We start from the raw sequence: 17,633 nt of genomic DNA on the forward strand, positions 1-17,633 counted from the left end.
ATCTACATACTAAGCACTCTGACAGACTGATTATGATACAGGAGTCTAGTGGGGAATTTGTCTTGAATGGGAGACAGGGCCGCTGCCCTGGGGAATGAGTGGTACTTGAAATCCAAAGAATGAGTAGGAGTTAACAACTTAAGCAGGACTTGGAAGGAGGGAAGCTAGAGAGCATGGTGTTAGAGAAGTAGGGATTGAGAATTTGGATAACAGGGGAGTCAGCTGTCTAACCAAGGAGGACGGACAGCCACTGTTTTTACTCGAGTAGGCAGAATCTGACAGGAGGGTGAAAATAACCTCAGTCAAGCAAATAACGATCAACTGTGTGGATCTCTTAAGAAGAGAGAATATTCATGGAGATGGGGAGAGAAGAGAAATGTGTAGGTTAATTAGGAGATAGTTTGGATAGTCTAGAAAAAAAGACTGGAATTGTGGTAGTAGCAGTGAGAGTAGAAGACAGGAAAGGAAGGGATACATAATCTTTGGAGGAAGGCAGAATATCAGTGAAAACTCTGCCCCATAACTTGCTGTGAATGGAATCGTAACTCAGGATTCTTAGCTCAGTGTAATGGTGCACGCCTGTGGTCCTAGCTACTCGGGAGGCTGAGGTGGGAGGATTGCTTGAACCTGAAGGTCAAGGCTGCAGTGAGCCATGATCTCACCACTGTACTTCAGCCCGGATGACAGAGCTAGACTGTGTCTCTTTCAAAAAAAAGAAAAAAAAAAAAAAGATTCCTTATCAGTGGAATGGAGAGCTGATTCTGATTTCTAGATCTGTGACTTTAGGTAACATAGTAAATTATCTCTACCTTAGTTTCTCCTCTGTGAAATAAAAGTAATAGTAGTAACAACTTTATGCTATTTTCTGAGAACTAAGAAGGCTGTTGTTTATAAACTCTCTGGCACAATGTCTGGAAAATGGCAGATATTCAATCCATCTAGCTATTATTATAACAGGTAATAATTTACTATAGTAAATAAATAAATTAAAATCCTGAGGTTTGGTAGAGGAGGAATAATGAGGAGGAGATAGTCCTTCTCCCATCTGTGTGAGGGTTTCTTTTATGTTCTTAGTTGGGGTCTCTCCTCTAAATCCACTGCACCCAAACCCCAAATTATCAAGTCCTTGAGCACAGGGACGCTGCCATCCACTTCCCACCACTTAAGAGGCATTGCCTGGCTCCAAAGTGATGGTTTTTGCTTAGTGATGATATTTGAAGCTGTAGGAGGGCATGAAATTGCCAAATTAAAGAATGAAGAGCTTGGCCATGGGAAACACCTGTATTTATTTACAGTGGAGAGAGAGAGGAGAGAGCAGTTGCTGCCAGAAAAACTAGGATAGTCAGTCTCTACAGCCCAGGAATGAAGGAGAGTTAGTGCTGCAAGCTGCATCAGAGTCTGGGAGGACAAGAAGACCAGAGAAAAGGACCAGATGGGATGAGAACATTTCCTCTCAGAGAGACAGTTTCAGGCACGTGTGGGGCAGAATCCGGATTGTAGAGTTAAAATGTAGGTGGTGGTGAGGAAGTGGAAGCACTGGTTGCTGGGTGCATGGATTTCTCTTTCAAGAAGTCAGTGGTAAAGGTAAGCAGAAGGAATAATTGCTTTCAATAAGTTGCAGACTTAAGAAAATTTATGGCTGTTGTTATGTTTGTTCTTGGGGAATTGGGGCATGCTGATCATGTTCACGGCTGCCTCCATTCACCTCAGGTCTGAGTGCCTTCAACCCCCTTCTGGGCACTCGGAACAAGACTAAGCTGTATGTGGTACATTCTGTGAATGACAAACTTTGAAAATGCAGGTATGAAGAAAAGAGTAGACAGTTTCCAATAATGGAAATTGAGGAAAGAGTTACAAGGCACCCTGGCACCCTTGTTAGGCTGGGTCCTGGAGGTCTGCTTTACCCAGACCTGAATACTAATCTCTGCATAGATAGGTGGGAACAGTCTGACTGAACTGTCTGTTCGTTTCTGCATACCTGCATTTTCAAAGTGTGTAGTTCACGGAATGTAACAGCTTGGTCTTGTTCCGAGTGCCCAGAAGAGGCTTGGGGGCACTCAGACATGAGCTGAATGGAGGCAGCCGTGAACATATTCACAAGAATGAAAGTATATTCATTTTAACTCTTCCCAACTGTCTCCTTGTAATGCATGTACGTTTTTGAGGCTTAACTGACTTTGATAGTTTTATGATAATTTATGTTTTTGCATGTGGGTGAGTTGGCCAGTGATCACATTGGTTCTATTTTGTTGTGAATAAATAGTATGTCAAAGTTTTATGCTGTTTCAAAAATGTTATTTAGAATAAAACTTCCTTTGAAGCCGCAGTAGTCTTACTCAAAATATTTATTTAGGCCATATTGTTTAAATATATATAATTCCCTTAAGGGACAATTGTAGTCTATATAAATCTGAATTTAAAACAAATAGACCTTCTGGAATTCATAGAAATACAAAATGGATATTCTAGTGCTTAAGTGTTTATATACAAAAGGAGTTGAGGTGTTCCAGTGTTTGTATGTTTAGGTACAAAAAGAATAGAATTCACAAAAAGGAATGATGATCTAAAAAGTTGAATTCCCAAATGTACCAGATGTATAAAGTTATTTAGGAAGACAAAATATTTGAATCATAAACTAATTCAGAGTAAGTGAATGAATGATTCAACCAGTAAAAAAAAAAAAAATACACATAAAAATAAAGCAAATCCACAGTCTCTTAATTTGTTCTGATCTTAAATTTGTTCTGGGTATAATTAAAGTTGATGAAAGTGTGCTTTAAACAATACAAAGTTAGGATATTTTTATAAAATAATTAAATATTATCAAATTAATGATTGAAATATTTGTGTCTTTTATGCTAGAGTTTATATTAACTGTCCTTGAAATACCATCTCACTTTATTGGCCCTCCCTTGATTTTGGTAAAGCAGAGGTATTTTTTTTTAAAAGCATTTATGAAAGCTTTTATTATTGCACTTCGAATTATATAAATGTTTTAATGTCAACATAGTTCCCATATCTGAATTTATAATTAGATAATTTGTAAAGTTCCTTGTTTTTAGTGGAAACGCTGTCCTCTAAGCTCTTTTTATTTTGGTCACCGTACAATCAAGTTGTGAGTTCATTAACTAATGGACATGTTATTTAAGTAAACTGTTTCTAACTTGGGATGTTCTGATATATTTCTCAGTCAACAAATTATTGAAATTGAAATAAGAACTTCTGGAAGAAATATTTCTCCTTATAGTCTACAAATTAATCACTTCTATATACAACAAAGTTTACAACCTAGCTACAATTGGACTATATTTGGAAGAGAGATCCTGAAATATCAGGGAAGATTATACAATTAAATATTTCCCTAATGTTAAACAGAAGCACAAATTAAAGATGGGGGTGAAGTATGAATGGAGTCTACAGTGAGGACTCCAACATCTGAAACCAAATAGGGATCCATAGATTTAATGTTAATTAATAGAAGAGAAATATTTTACACGTGCCTGATCCAAAGCATAGGGAATGGTAGAAGCCCGCTCAGTCTTATTCTCTGTGAATGGAATTTGTCCCAATTACGTTAACAATATCCAAAATACTGCCTGTTACAAATGAGACAGTCTCTATAAAAATCCAAATGGTTCCAGAAGTATGAGCATCTGGAGCTGTGTAAGTGAGCATGGCTTTCACGCACGGAGCTGCAGTTTCAGGTATCCCCATGCCCACCCTTCCACCCCAGAATCAGTAATCATTGATTGCATCTAAATCTGCAGAGAGATCTTTTCCTGGCAGTTCAAGTAGTTACAGTAGATTGTTAATCTGCGAATGATCAGACTAAATCCCTTCTGTCTTCAGAATTTCCATGCAAATTAGAATTAACTGTATGAGGTAAATTTATTAACTGTAGTCCGAGAGCATAGGTCAGCTTCAGCACAATTCTTAAACATACGTTTTTATTCATAAAAAGTTACACTCCATTTATGCTAATGTTCTATGGATTCATTTTATAATATTAACTGATGAGATGGTTTTTTAAAGTAGTTATAAGGAAATGAAAGATTTTTAAGTGTGTTTTTCAGTTTTCTGCAATACAGGTTTACTGTTCCAAATATAAAATATTCACAGAAATGATTTTTTCTGTTCCATGTCTGATCTAAAACCAAAATTTAAACTTATTTTCTTATATCACCATTGAAATAAGAGGAGGATTGTTTTGTATTTTTCAAAACAGGAACGAAAATGGAATTAATAAAGAAAAAAATACTCAAGGAATTGGGATGTGATAAATAATAACAGAAATATGTTAGGTCTTATTGATCACAGGAGTGTCTTTAAAATATACTTGAGTTTGGCACAACATTTAATTGAAATTCAGCAGAAGAAAAGTAGTATTCTAATAATAATATTTGTGTGCCATATTTTACTTTCACAGACATTTCACTTGAATATTATTTTGTTACAATGTATTTTTTGCTTTATTGACAAGTGGATAAATTTAAGTGGAAATATATATTAGCAGCAATATACTTTTTCCTCTTTTGGATTTGTAATGTCATAAATCCAGTATCTTATAGAATATGTAATCCTTTATTTTTATTCTAAGTTTGTAATCTAAAGGTTACTATGAATGACCTAAAACATTGTATTAGTGAATGAGCTTTGTTTTCTTTACCTTTTTTTATAAGAGATTGTGGCGATATCTAAATTTATTTTTAAAACCCTCCAGGCCCCTGCCATCATAAAGCCTTTAAAAATGGAAGTGGGCATTATTTATTAAAATGGTGAAAAGAGTATAGTATCTTTGAACAGATGCTGACCTTTTTTTCCTCCTTTATTTTTCAGGCCATCCGTTGCACACTGGTAAACTGCACATGTGAATGTTTTCAGCCAGGGAAGATTAACCTGAGGACTTGTGATCAGTGTAAACATGGCTGGGTGGCACATGGTGAGGAAAATCGGGCTTTTCTTCCCGTTCTTATTATGTTCATGTTCAAGTGTGTGTGTGTGTGTGTGTGTGTGTGTGTGTGTGTGTGTGTGTGTGTCTGTTTAGAGCAGTCACTGGCCTGGAGAAAAGAGAGGTCAGCTATGCTCCAAGTGTTAGTTAAGATTCAGCCTGTGGCTCTCAAACAGCATATTCTCAGCTCCAAGAAGCAGTGCTAGGCAAGCAGCTCTCAGCAGAAGGCCAAGACGTTTATAGGACAGTTGGGCTGTGGAGTTCTTACTGAGCATGGGCACAGCCAGCAAACACCAGGCCTGATGGAAACTCAAACATACCACAGTTGGCCTTTCAGGGCCTGGACCTCAGAGGGAAGCTGGCAAATCCTCTTTGCTTGAGAACTCCTCGATGACTGCTCACCCTTGTCGTATGTGCTAGGGGCTGAGTTTATCCTTCTAGATGTTAAATATTGTATGGTCTCAGGTGGATGAGAGAGTGAACGGGAACATTATTTGGCTGGTATCTGAAAACATAACCTGTAAATACTCCCTTTCAGTGTGCATGGGGATTGGAGGTGGTCGACGTAGGTAGAGTGTGAGCTCTGTGTAGGTGTGTCCCGGGGTGGGGAGACCCCACGCGAAGGATATGAGTGTTGAGGCTTTTTGCCAGGTGCACAGAGTCGTTCTGTCGGTGTGCCCTGACTGAGCGTTCAGCATATTCCTGTGTATGGTTTATGTTTGTTCTGTTTAAGTAAAAGGAGACTTGGAAATAAGCAGACTTTTTTCTTTTTTTTTTTTTTTCACCTCCCAGACTGTAGAATTTAAAAAGATAGGTAATGTTTATGAAAAGAAATCCTGGCTTGAGATTTTTTGATAGCCCCGGGTATTGCCTCTTAAGTGGACATATTCTTCATTCCCAAGCAGTGCCAGACATCCAGTGGGTTGTATTTTTATAAATGTCATGTTATTCTAGCAAGATCTGAGGTAACAACACCGGGCCATGCCTTGAAATGCTTTTAATTTGTCATGTACCTTGCTCGTGAGGGTGTGTATGCTGGAGTTGTGGGGACATTTCAGACATGTTTCTGTGAGAGAGAGTACTCTGAGAGGAATACCCGGGAAGGGGTATGTTTCCACCAGGCAACCTCAATCCTGCAATCCTTCATGCCCACAGGGATAGAGCGCTTTCCTGCTTTATTAACAAGGCCCCAGATCAGCAACAATTCTCAGTCCGGTCTTGAACAACAGACGAGCTGCAGTTAGTTCTGCAGTCTCTTTATGTTACTACATTCAGTGATTTCGTCTCTCATCCTATATTAGTTTGCTGGGGCTGCCATGACAAAATACCACAGGCTGGGTGGCTTAGACAGGAGAAATTTATATCCTCAAGGCTCTGGAGGCTAGAATTCCAAGATCAAAGTGTTGGCAGGGTTGGTTTCATTCTGAGGCTTCTCCTCCTCGTTTGTAGATGGGCACCCTCACATGGTCTCTCCTCTGTGGGGCATGCCCTGGTGTCTGCAACCTCCACCTCCAGGGTTCAAGCCATTCTCCTTCCTCAGCCTTCTGAGTAGCTGGGATTACAGGCATGAGCCACTACGCCCAGCTTATTTTTGTATTTTTAGTAGAGGTGGGTTTTCACCAGGTTGGCCAGGCTGGTCTCAAACTCCTGACCTCATGATCTGCCCTCCTCGGCCTCCCAGAGTGCTGGGATTATAGGTGTGAGCCACTGTGCCCAGCCCCGGTGTCGTCTTGTGCGTCAAATTTCCTCTTCTAAGGACCTCAGTCAGATTGGATTAGGGCCCACCCTAAGGGCCTCATTTTAACCTAATCACCTCTTTAAAGACCCTATATTCAAATATAGTCACGTTCTGAGGTAGTAGGGGTTATGACTTCAACATAGGAATTTTGGGGGAACACAGTTCAGCCCATAACAGTTCCTAAATAAACTTTTTTTCTCTGAAGAAGTGTTGGTTTTGCCAGGTAATAGGTACAGAACTTATGTCCTAAACCCATCAGAATTGTAAGAATATTGAAGGCAGTATGGGTGTAGACTGTTCTGAGGTCAAATCTTGGCTCTGTCACTTCATGACATGTTAATATCGCTGGACTTCAGTTTTCTTGTCTGTAAAATAGGATTAATAGTACCTACTTTACAGTCTTATTATGACAAAGAGAAAATATATGAAGCCTTTCCAAATAATGCATATTAAAAGTACAATGGACAGTAGATGAGCAGTAAAGGGGAGGCCAGTCATTAATCAAAGGGCTTTTCATTTATTCGCTCTCATTTTTGCCAAAGCCATCTTATATTATCATTATCTATCTACTATGGTAGCCTTGTGAGTGTAAAAGTTAACTGTGTCACCAGTTTGTTTTCTCTATTTAATGTCCATGTGCATATTACATTAGTAATGTAAAAGTAAAAGCAATGTTTTTTCCTTCTTGAACAACATAAATTATTCCTGGCCAGTGATTGTTTTGAGGACTTTCTGAAGAATGTCATTTTTCACCCAACTTGAATAAGATGTTTCTGTTACACCAGACTGTGCTTTTCCTACTGTACCATTAAAAATTCTATGTTTCTGGGATATTAATTTTGGTGTTTCTCAGACCTTAGTAAAATGAATTCTAATTCTTTCCCTTATGATTATCACCTTGACCTCTCTTTTCCCACAACAGGGAGATATCTGTATATAGCTCAAAATACATACACCCAGGCATGCGAATCCCACACTCTCCCCATTCGTGAGGCCAAATACAGCAGTGAGGGGTTGGCCTCTAGCCTTGGAGTTGGCAGCGGGATGAGAGCACCCACTCTTTTTGCCCCAACATTACAACTGATTGCTTCATTCCACCCCGCCTGCACAGAAACCCTGAAATCATGTCTCTAGTTACTTCTGCTCAGAGGTGAAACACAGCATTCTTTCCGGCTGCCTTATACTGTGCAGTGTCCTGGGTGTGGGGCAACAAGGAAGTGACTTGGGTTTTCTAGTGTGTAATTTTCCTCTGAAATGCATGGAGCAGCAACAAGACTACCAAAATACATTGCCCAGAATGGTTTCATAGTAGCACTGAATGCATTCTACCTGTCATTATGTCAATAAAAGAAAATTTAATATCTGCTGCTAAAAAATAACCAAATGCCAAAATCATGTATTCTCTCTAAAATTAATTTTTAGAAATTTGTTGACCTCCTTTCTTGAATAAATTTTCCTTGTTAGCAGCATTTTCAGTTCATTCCTAAGATGTTGGATTTCATGGGTCATTATATACCATATCTATGCACATATGTGTGTCCCTATATATGTACACACACATAAACACGCATTCTCTCTGTTGACTTAGATTGCTTATTAAAGCTGCTTAAGTTGTTGACATTAGCTGCTTTACAAAAATCTTTAGAAATGTGTTTTAAAAATAATTAAAGGCTGGGCGTGGTGTGTCTGACAGCCTGTAATCTCAGCACTTTGTAAGGTTGAGGCAGGTGGATCACTTGAGCCCAGGAGTTCAAGACCAACCTGGGCAACATGGCAAAATCTTGTCTCTACAAAAAGTACAAAAATTAGCCTGGTGCAGTTGCATGTGCTCTCAGTCCCAACTACTTTGGAGGCTGGGGTGGGAGGTTTGATTGAACCCAGGAGGTCAAGGCTGCGGTGAGCTGAGATCATGCTACCACTTTCCAGTCTGGGTGACAGAGCAAGACTCTGTCTCAAAAATAAATAAATAAATAAATAAATAGTGATTAATTCATTATACTGCAACACCTGGGTTTTGGAATTACTAATACTTAGTGAGCTGTGTTACTTTTCACAGAGTATTTCCTTAAAATCCTTAGCACTATTGAGTTAAGGGGGGAAGGAATATCAGAGCAGTTCTGAATATCAGTAGGTATTTCCCACTAAATTAATAAAGGATTTCCTACCTTACCACCACCCTGTCCACATTAAGGAATCTTAGCTCTTTCACTCTGCTAATAGAAAGCAGGGCTTATTGAATTTACTTAAACTTTTTTTTTTTGGTAAAAGATGACCATACCTAGTCTGTAATATTTTAGTTGGTGGGCCAGCAATGACTCAGAATTTCTAATTTTGTCAAGTCTCTGTAAAAGTACTCCAGTTTACTGCCACTACTTCACTGAAATACTATAAATACTGTATTTTTTACTTTCCCTTGTTTGCTTTATCTTGTCTGTGCTTTTCCTTCGTTCGCCTAAAAAGATCTGAGTATGGCTTGAAAAACAGTAACAACGAAAGTTTTCTAGAAGTTCAACTCTTTTTGGTTCAGAAATGGCAAATAAAATTAAGATACCAGGGTAAGAGCAGTAATGGGCTTCTTTTCTGGTGATGTAATTTTTTTTTTCTTTTTACCCTTTGCCTCCACACTAGAGTAGTAATTTGGCCATTCACAGAATTCAGACTTCAGCCAAATATTTTACAGAATATTAAAAATTAGCTGGTACAACTAGAATACACTCAGCATTGGGTACAGGTGGAAGTGAGTCCTACTTACTTTTCTCCCTTGATGAATACCTGCTTCTGATGGGAAGCATTACCAATAAGAGTTTGCTGTCTTTGTGAAAAAAACAGGAGGCATGATGTAAAAGTTGAGGACTGCTGCACGAAACCTTTTTTATTGTTTAATGTTTGCAAGTTAGTTTTAATGTCCATAGTTTAGATGAAGACTTTATTTCTAAACCATTAAGATGAAGGCAAATAAAACAGTAAAAATAAGAAAGAGAGCAAACTGAATTCTAAGCGGTTTTAGGAAATATTTAATGATAATCCAATACAACTGGAAAATTGTTTTATCCTATGATATTTGATTTGTGTGTTTGATAAAAGAGGTGGGCAGATTTTAGAAAGGTAATTCATTTAGAATTTTTTTTAAAACTAGATCAGTAACCTTTACTTCGATGAAGCTCATTTGTTAAGACTATCTCTTTTGGAAAGAAAACAAAAAAATAAAAATAGAAAAACAATTCCACTGTTTCCTAGGTATGTGAGGTGAGCATTTGGCAAGAATATGAGACTTGATGAATAAAAAATACATTTTATAGCTTAATGCACCCACAGCAGCTTTCTCTGTGCAAATTATTTTTTTCTTCTTTTTTTCCTTTGACTTTAAATAACAGGATATGCCATTCCAAAAAGCTGCATGAGTACTAGAATTTTCATTCACTTTCAAGAGATCTGAATTAATACCAGTGTTATTTCCTTTGGCCGAGGTCTGCCTGCAAGAATGCTTGTTGCACTGGAATTTTGAGACCTTTCTTTTATTATGTTCTGTAAATGTGATTTCCTTTTACTGCATGCAGTTCATTCGAGGAAAAGATAGTTTTACATTATTACTTTAATTATTTACTAATTAAGCCAGCTTTTTTCCTGCCCATATTTCATCCAAAGTCCTCTGATTTTTTTTAATGTAAAGTGAGCAGACCTGGTCTACATCATCCAGATCATCAGTCAGTAGATATTTATTAAACATATCTCATACATGAAGGATTGTGCCAGGTAGCCTTCAGTTCTTCACCACAGGAAATGATGAGAAGCATAAAGTTAATTTAGTGTCATATACCAACCAGCTTTATGGTTTAATGTACTGTAAGACTTAATATGCATATAACCCATTAATTTCAAACCTTTCTTTTTTTGTAATTCACTGGATATAATTTTTCTTTTCATTTCTCAGCATCGTTGAATTTGAATTTTCAGCTTGTATTTGATATGTCTTATCAGACCAGGGGTATTTATAGAGACCCTCACCCAAATAGAAAATATAGAATTTTCTACTGAATCTGAATATCAGTAAACAATAAATGATTTTTAAATACAAATATTACCATGCAAATTTAGGTGAGAGTCCTTTATGTTTCTTTGCTAAATCTGGCAAGCCCATACCTAAAAGAAAATCCTATTCAGACACAATTTGCATAAATCCTAAATCAGGGCTGTTGGTCATGAGCATCCTATAATCAAAAAGGCTTTGGGCCCAAAAAGGTTTTGGGCCAGGCTCTGTGGCTCACGCCTGTTAATCCCAGCACTTTGGGAGGCCCAGGCAGGTGGATCACGAGGTCAGGAGATTGAGACCATCCTGGCCAACATGGTCAAACCCCATCTCTACTGAAAATACAAAAATTAGCTGAGTGTGGTGGCACATACCTGTAATCCCAGCTACTCGGGAGGCTGAAGCACGAGAATCACTTGAACCCAAGAGGTGGAGGTTGCAGGAGCCAAGATTGCGCCACTGCACTCCATCCTGGTGACAGAGCGAGACTCCGTCTCAAAAAAAAAAAAAAAAAAAAAAAAAAAAGCTTCTGATTATATCAGTCCTACATTTAGAATCATGAGATCTCAGTATTCTATTTATAAATTCCTCAAGTTTGTTGGAGGCATGGTAGTTTGTAAGGACTTAAAAGCAAGGCAGATCAAAACAAGTACTTTTTCATTTTGTCCTGTGAAAGGTCACATGTCTTTATTATTTGTCCCAGTCTATGTTCTTATAAATTGTCTAAATATCTGTGAAAGTCGTTTGTTCCCAACTGGTAACTCTCTAATATTCTCCCTGACTTGAGTCCAAAACGTAACATAACTAAAGTAGTCCAGTCCTTTCCTTGCCAATCTCTTTTCTTCCCTAGTCTTCTCTCCTTCCCACTCCAAATAGAGATTCCTTTATCATAAGAATAAAGCATGACATTTCTGTGATATCATGCTCATTCTGAGTGACTCCACAACAATGTCCATATGATAATTTGTAAATGTGTCAAGATAAAGAGAGGAGACTGAAAAACAACTAAGTTTCCTCTGACAAAGGAAGATAATGTTCCCAGCAAGTTCTGGCTTGGAGATTATCCCAACAAAAACAACATTTTCTTTCGTAGAAATTTTTTTCCAGAGGGGTGTTTAGGGCTTGGTGAACAGTAGCACAGGCACTAATTTGAGTCCTCGGGGGAAGGGAAGAACATGCTTAGCAGTGGCAAAGTGAGAATTAGATCCTTAGGGAAGATGTTTCTAGGGCTTTGTTCAGAAACACAAGGATAGAAACACTATCGTCGTCTTCCCTTGATGCACTCGTTTGGAAAAAGTGGAAGCTGTTGCAGTATCTGCTTAAAGAATTTGTCTTTCTAGTGGACTTAATTTTTCCAGATTGTAAATACTGAAACCCGGCTTTGCCTAGCTGCAAAATTCTCTTTTGCTTAGGGAAAACAGCTTTTAGCTGCTTCCTAGTCTTGGTAAGGCAACTGGATTCTGGTCTTTCCATGAGCAAAGTCCTTGGAGTTTTTTCTTCGTTTTAGAGAGCAAAAGCAAGGCCATTTTCCCGCCTGGCACAGGAGGCTTTTTTGGGCCTGACCTGAGGGCACAGTGCCCTCTTCTGCTTCTCTCCTTTACTCCCTGATCACTGCTGATAAGCTCTAAAGGGAGGACATCCTCACAAATGCAAAGGTTTGGTGCTTGATTAATGGCAGTAACTATTTTCTTATTGTGTCCCTGAGCAGCTTTTGATTTGTTTCTCAGCCTGCCCACCTTTCGGATGGTGCTTTGAACTCCTTAAATTTTCTTTAAACACAGCACAAACAGTGCCTCCCCTTCAAAGTCCTGGGCTCTCTGCCTGTTAGCTCCCCAGATTTTTTTTTTCCCTAGCTCTTGTTTTATTCAGATGGAGCATAAGATGAGGCTGGCAAGACCTGGCCTCAAGTGTAGTCACTGCTGGTCTGCTGGTAAGGAGTTTCATGGGAGGGCGTTGAGAATGAAACACACAGAGCTGTATCCCCGGGATATAAAAAAGCTTCAGGTGAATGAATGGGAGGCAATATACAAAATAGGTAAGAATGTTGTTCTTGAATGAGACTGTTTACATTCACATCACGGCTCTATCACCTACTGTAGGTAGAGTCTCGTCGAGTTGTATAATCTCTCTGTTCTGTCATCTGTGAAATGTGAATGATGATAGCTCCTAGCTCATAGTGTTCTTCTAAGATTAAATGAGATAATCCAGCAGACTCACACATAGTAAACACTTAGTAAGTGTTAGTTGCTGTTATCACTAAATTCCTATAAAAGTAAGACTTCAACAATGTGGACGTGATAGACATGTTTTAGCAAAGTAGAGTGATTAAAAGTTGGGTGTGGCCAGGCCAGTGGTCAAATCCCTTCTCTGCCTTTTGTTAGTAATGCCTTCTCTAAGACTCAGTTATTTTATCGAGAAATTCAAATAATGATAGCAATGCATCTAAATAACACAGATACATTTTGAGAGAGGCTTACAGGAAAGAGTAGGGTTAGCCCAATATTCTGGCGCAACAATTTTAGGAGCTAGTATTGTTATTACTAAGACAATAAAATCATCAATATGAATGATAATATCTAGTGTCTCCCTTAAGGTACGAATGTGGAATGTGATGGGATGAAACTATTTCTCCTTCCAGGGAAGGTTATCTACAGTATGCAGTTGCAGAGGTCATGTCACCAGTTCTTTTGGCTGTCAGACCAAGCATTCCCTAAGTGAAATTGTTTTCCCCAGCAAATCCAGTACAGTTCCATACCTTCCATTTCCCCTAAAATGTCATTTGAACCCTTATTTGAATATAGTAAGGAATATTTTACACCAAAAGTCATTTTGAGAATTGCACCAGTTAAAATAAATTATAGTAATATTTACCCGCTAAAAATCCAAAAGCTGTAAGTAGGTGAATTTTAGGTAGGATTAAGGCTACTTTTACCTATTTTCACACCTATCGTTTTGCATGTGAAGTGCTTTGATCAGCTCACCACTTTATCATTTTATTGCATTTTATTACATCATAAATTTTTATATCTTGCTAACGATCCTACAGGAAGCTTAATTGTTTATAGGAACATCTTAATTAACTGGAGTTCACCAGGTTAAGCAGAACACAAATTGAAGGGGTTATAAATGAAATACACTAAACTCCTCTCCTTTTACTCAGGATAAACTAGGAGATTCGGCTGGGTCATAAGGACCCCATATGCCTCAGCAATATCATGTTGATCCTTTCAACCACTCTTCCTTCTCTATTGTGTCATAAATGGTGACTTCTTCTAACTCCTCTCCCCTCTTTACTGAAGTGTGAAATTGCTGGATAAGTATAGTATTTCAAAGATAACTCTGAATTGTATTCTGGGAGCCCTAAAATAATGTTTATATATCCCACTTTTTACCAGGTTTTGCCTTTGTAGATGTTTATATATCTTCAAAAGCTTCTTGAATTAATTTGTTATTAGTTCGCATATACCCAAAGAATTGTGTAAGAAGTGCTTTAAGTATTACTTCACATATCACCACAACTGGATAGACTTGTAGCCAGTATTTATTAAAAGGCCCAGTAGTGAGATTCCTCTCTCCTTTCAGCTGCTCCCCTGGTACCCAGGGAAATCCCCACTTCGACCTCATGGGCCTCTTAGCCTTCTGTACAGTCAAGTGACACTGTAAATTTAAATACAAGCCCATCTGATTGAAAGGACCATCTCAGGCCTTAATTCTACTCGCCAGTAAATGTAAAGGCAACTCTAAACCTGGCTGTCCAATAAGGAAGCCACTGTTATGGCTGCGAACACTTGAAATGTGGCTAGTCCAAATTGAGATGTGCTGTAAGTATAAAGTGTACACCAAATTTGGAGCTGTCATCTTATTTTAAAAAGAGTAAAATAGTCATTAAGAGTTGTTCTTCCGTTGTCTCCATATTGATAATATTTGTGATGTATCGTGTCAAATATATTTTTAAATGTCACTTTATTTTTTACTGTTTTACTTGAAACTAAAAAAATTAAAATTATGTATCTTGGCTTGAATTTTATTTATTTATTTATTTATTTATTTACTTTTTAGACAGAGTCTTGCTCTGTCACCCAGATGCAATGGTACAATCTCATCTCACTGCAACTTCCCCTTCCTGGGTTCAAGCAATCCTCCCACCTCAGCCTCCTGAGTAGCTGGGACCCCAGGTGTGCGCTACCATGCCCAGCTAATTTCTGTATTTTTTGTAGAGATAGGGTTTCGTCTTATTGCCCAGGCTGGTCTCAAGCTCCTGGATGCAAATGATCTTCCTGCATTGGCTCCCAAAGCACTGAGATTACAGCTGTGAGCCTCCGTGCCCGGCTGTGAATTATATTTCCATTAGATGTGGTAATTGTAGGCTCTAGGTGTGAGATAATATATTTGGAGAGCTAAAGCCTAGGTTAAAGTGGTTTGGTGGCAGAGTAGTTAGAATTGGTGTGAGAATCCTAACACCCTAAATCCAGGCTCTTGTCCCTTGACTCACCACTGTAAACTCTTTCCCAGTTTTTCGTCCTTTCACACTTGCTGCACTATTGATCCTGGCCCGTTTTTCCTGTCCCTTGTTCATCAAGAAAGTGGGATTCCCACCCCTTTACTCCCCTCTCCACCACCACTCCCCACCCCCGGAGAAATTAAGTGCTCCCGTCTTTATTTTCTCAACACACTTTGCTGAGACCAGAGGTTTCTGGGTAATACTGATCCTTCCACTAACTTGGAAAGCTCAGGAAGGGCACTTCATCTTTGCGTGCTGGAACCTAATGCAGCATCTCTCATGTGCTCCATGGAGCAAAGGTTTATTGAAACTCTAAGCCCATGGAAAAGTCTCAGTCAGATTCCTAATTGCCAGTTGCTTTCCCAGCAGCCTCTTCCCGTTTTAAGATATAAGCACAGCCCACAAACACCTTGTCTTTATGTCCGTTTGCGCATTTTTCTTTTCCAGTTCTCATTCTATTTTCACCTTCGCAGTTTCCCTCTGTCTTCAGACAACAAAATAAGTGAAAGGTAAGTGGGAGATTTTGGTAGCACGAATATCCAGGAAGTAAATTTTAGATAACTTAAATTTGTTTAATCATTAACAGATGTTGGTGTTTTTGTTTTATTCAGAAGATAAGATCTTGAGTGAAATACCTTCTACTTTCCAGTTTTTTAATATTCCTTTGCCTGCAAAAATCTGAGGGTAAGACATTACCCACCCGCCTCCTTTTGGCTAATGATGTTTTCCACTATCAGTAAAAATTAAAAAACAAATCAACCTCTAACATAAAAGAAAACACCTGTTTGGCTTGGAGAACTTGGCTAGGGAGGTCTTTTTTCTGACATGCCAAAAGCGACCATCACAGGGCCCCTTAAAAAAAAAAATCATTTTTTTTTCTATATTTCATGTGAGCATTGGCAGAAACTCTGACAAGCAGTTCTTCATATTTTATTATGTTCTTGTCTGCAGAATCTCTGTCAGGCAAAAACCTTGTCAGCGGAAAACCTGTCGTAGGATCAGAGGAGACAAAAACAGGTGTCACACAGGCAGTCAAAACTGAAGGAAAAAAAAGATTAGGCTAAAGAGAGAGAGGCAGACAATTACATTAATGCCATTGCTTTTATCTTATAGATGTGTGTTATTATCTCGGGGTGCTGAGTGCGCAATTGCCTCAAAGAAAAGTAGACAGGAGACAAGGGGAAACTTGATAGTTATTAACTGAAGAGGCAGTGTGTCAAAGCTGGATGGGGTTCAAAGTTTTGCAAGGGAAAAAAACTGCAGACAGCAAGCAACGGCTGTGTGGTTCTGCTTTCGGCTACATAAACCGAGTAGCTATCTAACATTTTCTACTTGGAAACAGATCATAGAAAGAAAAATTAATGAAAGATTTCATTTGGAGTTTTTGGGGTATAACATTTATCCTATATATATGTGACTGAATCATATAACCTTTTCTCTCTTATAAAATCTTGCTACAGTGTGAGACATGGTGAGGCATGAAGACAGGCATTTGTCAGTTCAGCTGTGTTGTTTGGATATATTTAAAACACCTATTATCAACACACTTTTAATTTTAAAAAAGCTATTAAGAAGCCCTTTTACTAAGTGTGAACATCTGTATGTGCAAGCTGTAAATTAGGAGATCACATATGTGTGCCTCAGTCAGAGACTAAATGAATTTGGCAAGTGTTTTCTATTACTGGTTTTTAAATACAGTAAAATATCTAAAGGAAAAATTGCTACATTTTATACTTTGTATTGACTCTTTTGATTGCGCCTGTTGGTACTGATTAATTGAAGTTATCTAATTAGAAATTTTCTGATTAGAAATTAGGGTTACTATCATGATCAAATTAGTAGACAGAATTCAAAGCACTAACCAGTATCTCCCCTCTGTTTCTTTGTTCAGATTATTTCAGGAGATGTCACTTCTTTTCTGAAAGTTTGCGCTCCATTAAATATGTGCGATGGTATAAAATACTTTCGTTTTGCCAATGGTCTAAATCCCCAAAGAGTTTTTGCCTTGTTGATGACTCATACATGTCAAACAGCCCACTAATAGAGAATGGGGTGGTAACTTCAGGTTTCCCGATCCGCTCAATCATATGTTGATCACATTAGTGGAAAAATCAGCAGATACTGCTTTAGTGCTTAACATTTTCTACTCGTGCATTTAAGATTTCGTTAGGTTAGACTTTTCCTAAGCCCTAAGACTGCCCTCTTAACCCATTTTTATGAGCAAATCTTTACATAGGGTCTTTTTATCCCACCAGTTACTGATACAAAGCAGTTTGATACTTGATATATGCATTAAGCAAATCCAGCAATCCAGAAGAAAACACACATCAGTGCCAAAAGTGTGTGTGATAGCCTAGAGATTTTAAGGGATTACAGTGGGAAAAAAGGATTGATTATAGATTTAGAATGAGATTTCAGC

General features: G+C 38.3%; 1 protein-coding gene across 3 annotated transcripts in view; it reads left to right on the plus strand.

The window, feature by feature from the left end:
- Positions 1-17,633, plus strand: part of BNC2 (basonuclin 2) — a 457,977-nt gene that overhangs the window by 284,349 nt on the left and 155,995 nt on the right. For all 3 annotated transcript variants that reach the window (XM_025359763.1, XM_025359765.1, XM_025359764.1), the window contains one exon: positions 4,837-4,939. In XM_025359763.1, the coding sequence (XP_025215548.1) occupies positions 4,837-4,939 (103 nt within the window). The remainder of the gene's footprint in view (positions 1-4,836; positions 4,940-17,633) is intronic.

Source organism: Theropithecus gelada, chromosome 15 (genome assembly GCF_003255815.1).
Source record: "Theropithecus gelada isolate Dixy chromosome 15, Tgel_1.0, whole genome shotgun sequence".
In the NCBI taxonomy this organism is placed as follows: Eukaryota; Metazoa; Chordata; class Mammalia; order Primates; family Cercopithecidae; genus Theropithecus; species Theropithecus gelada.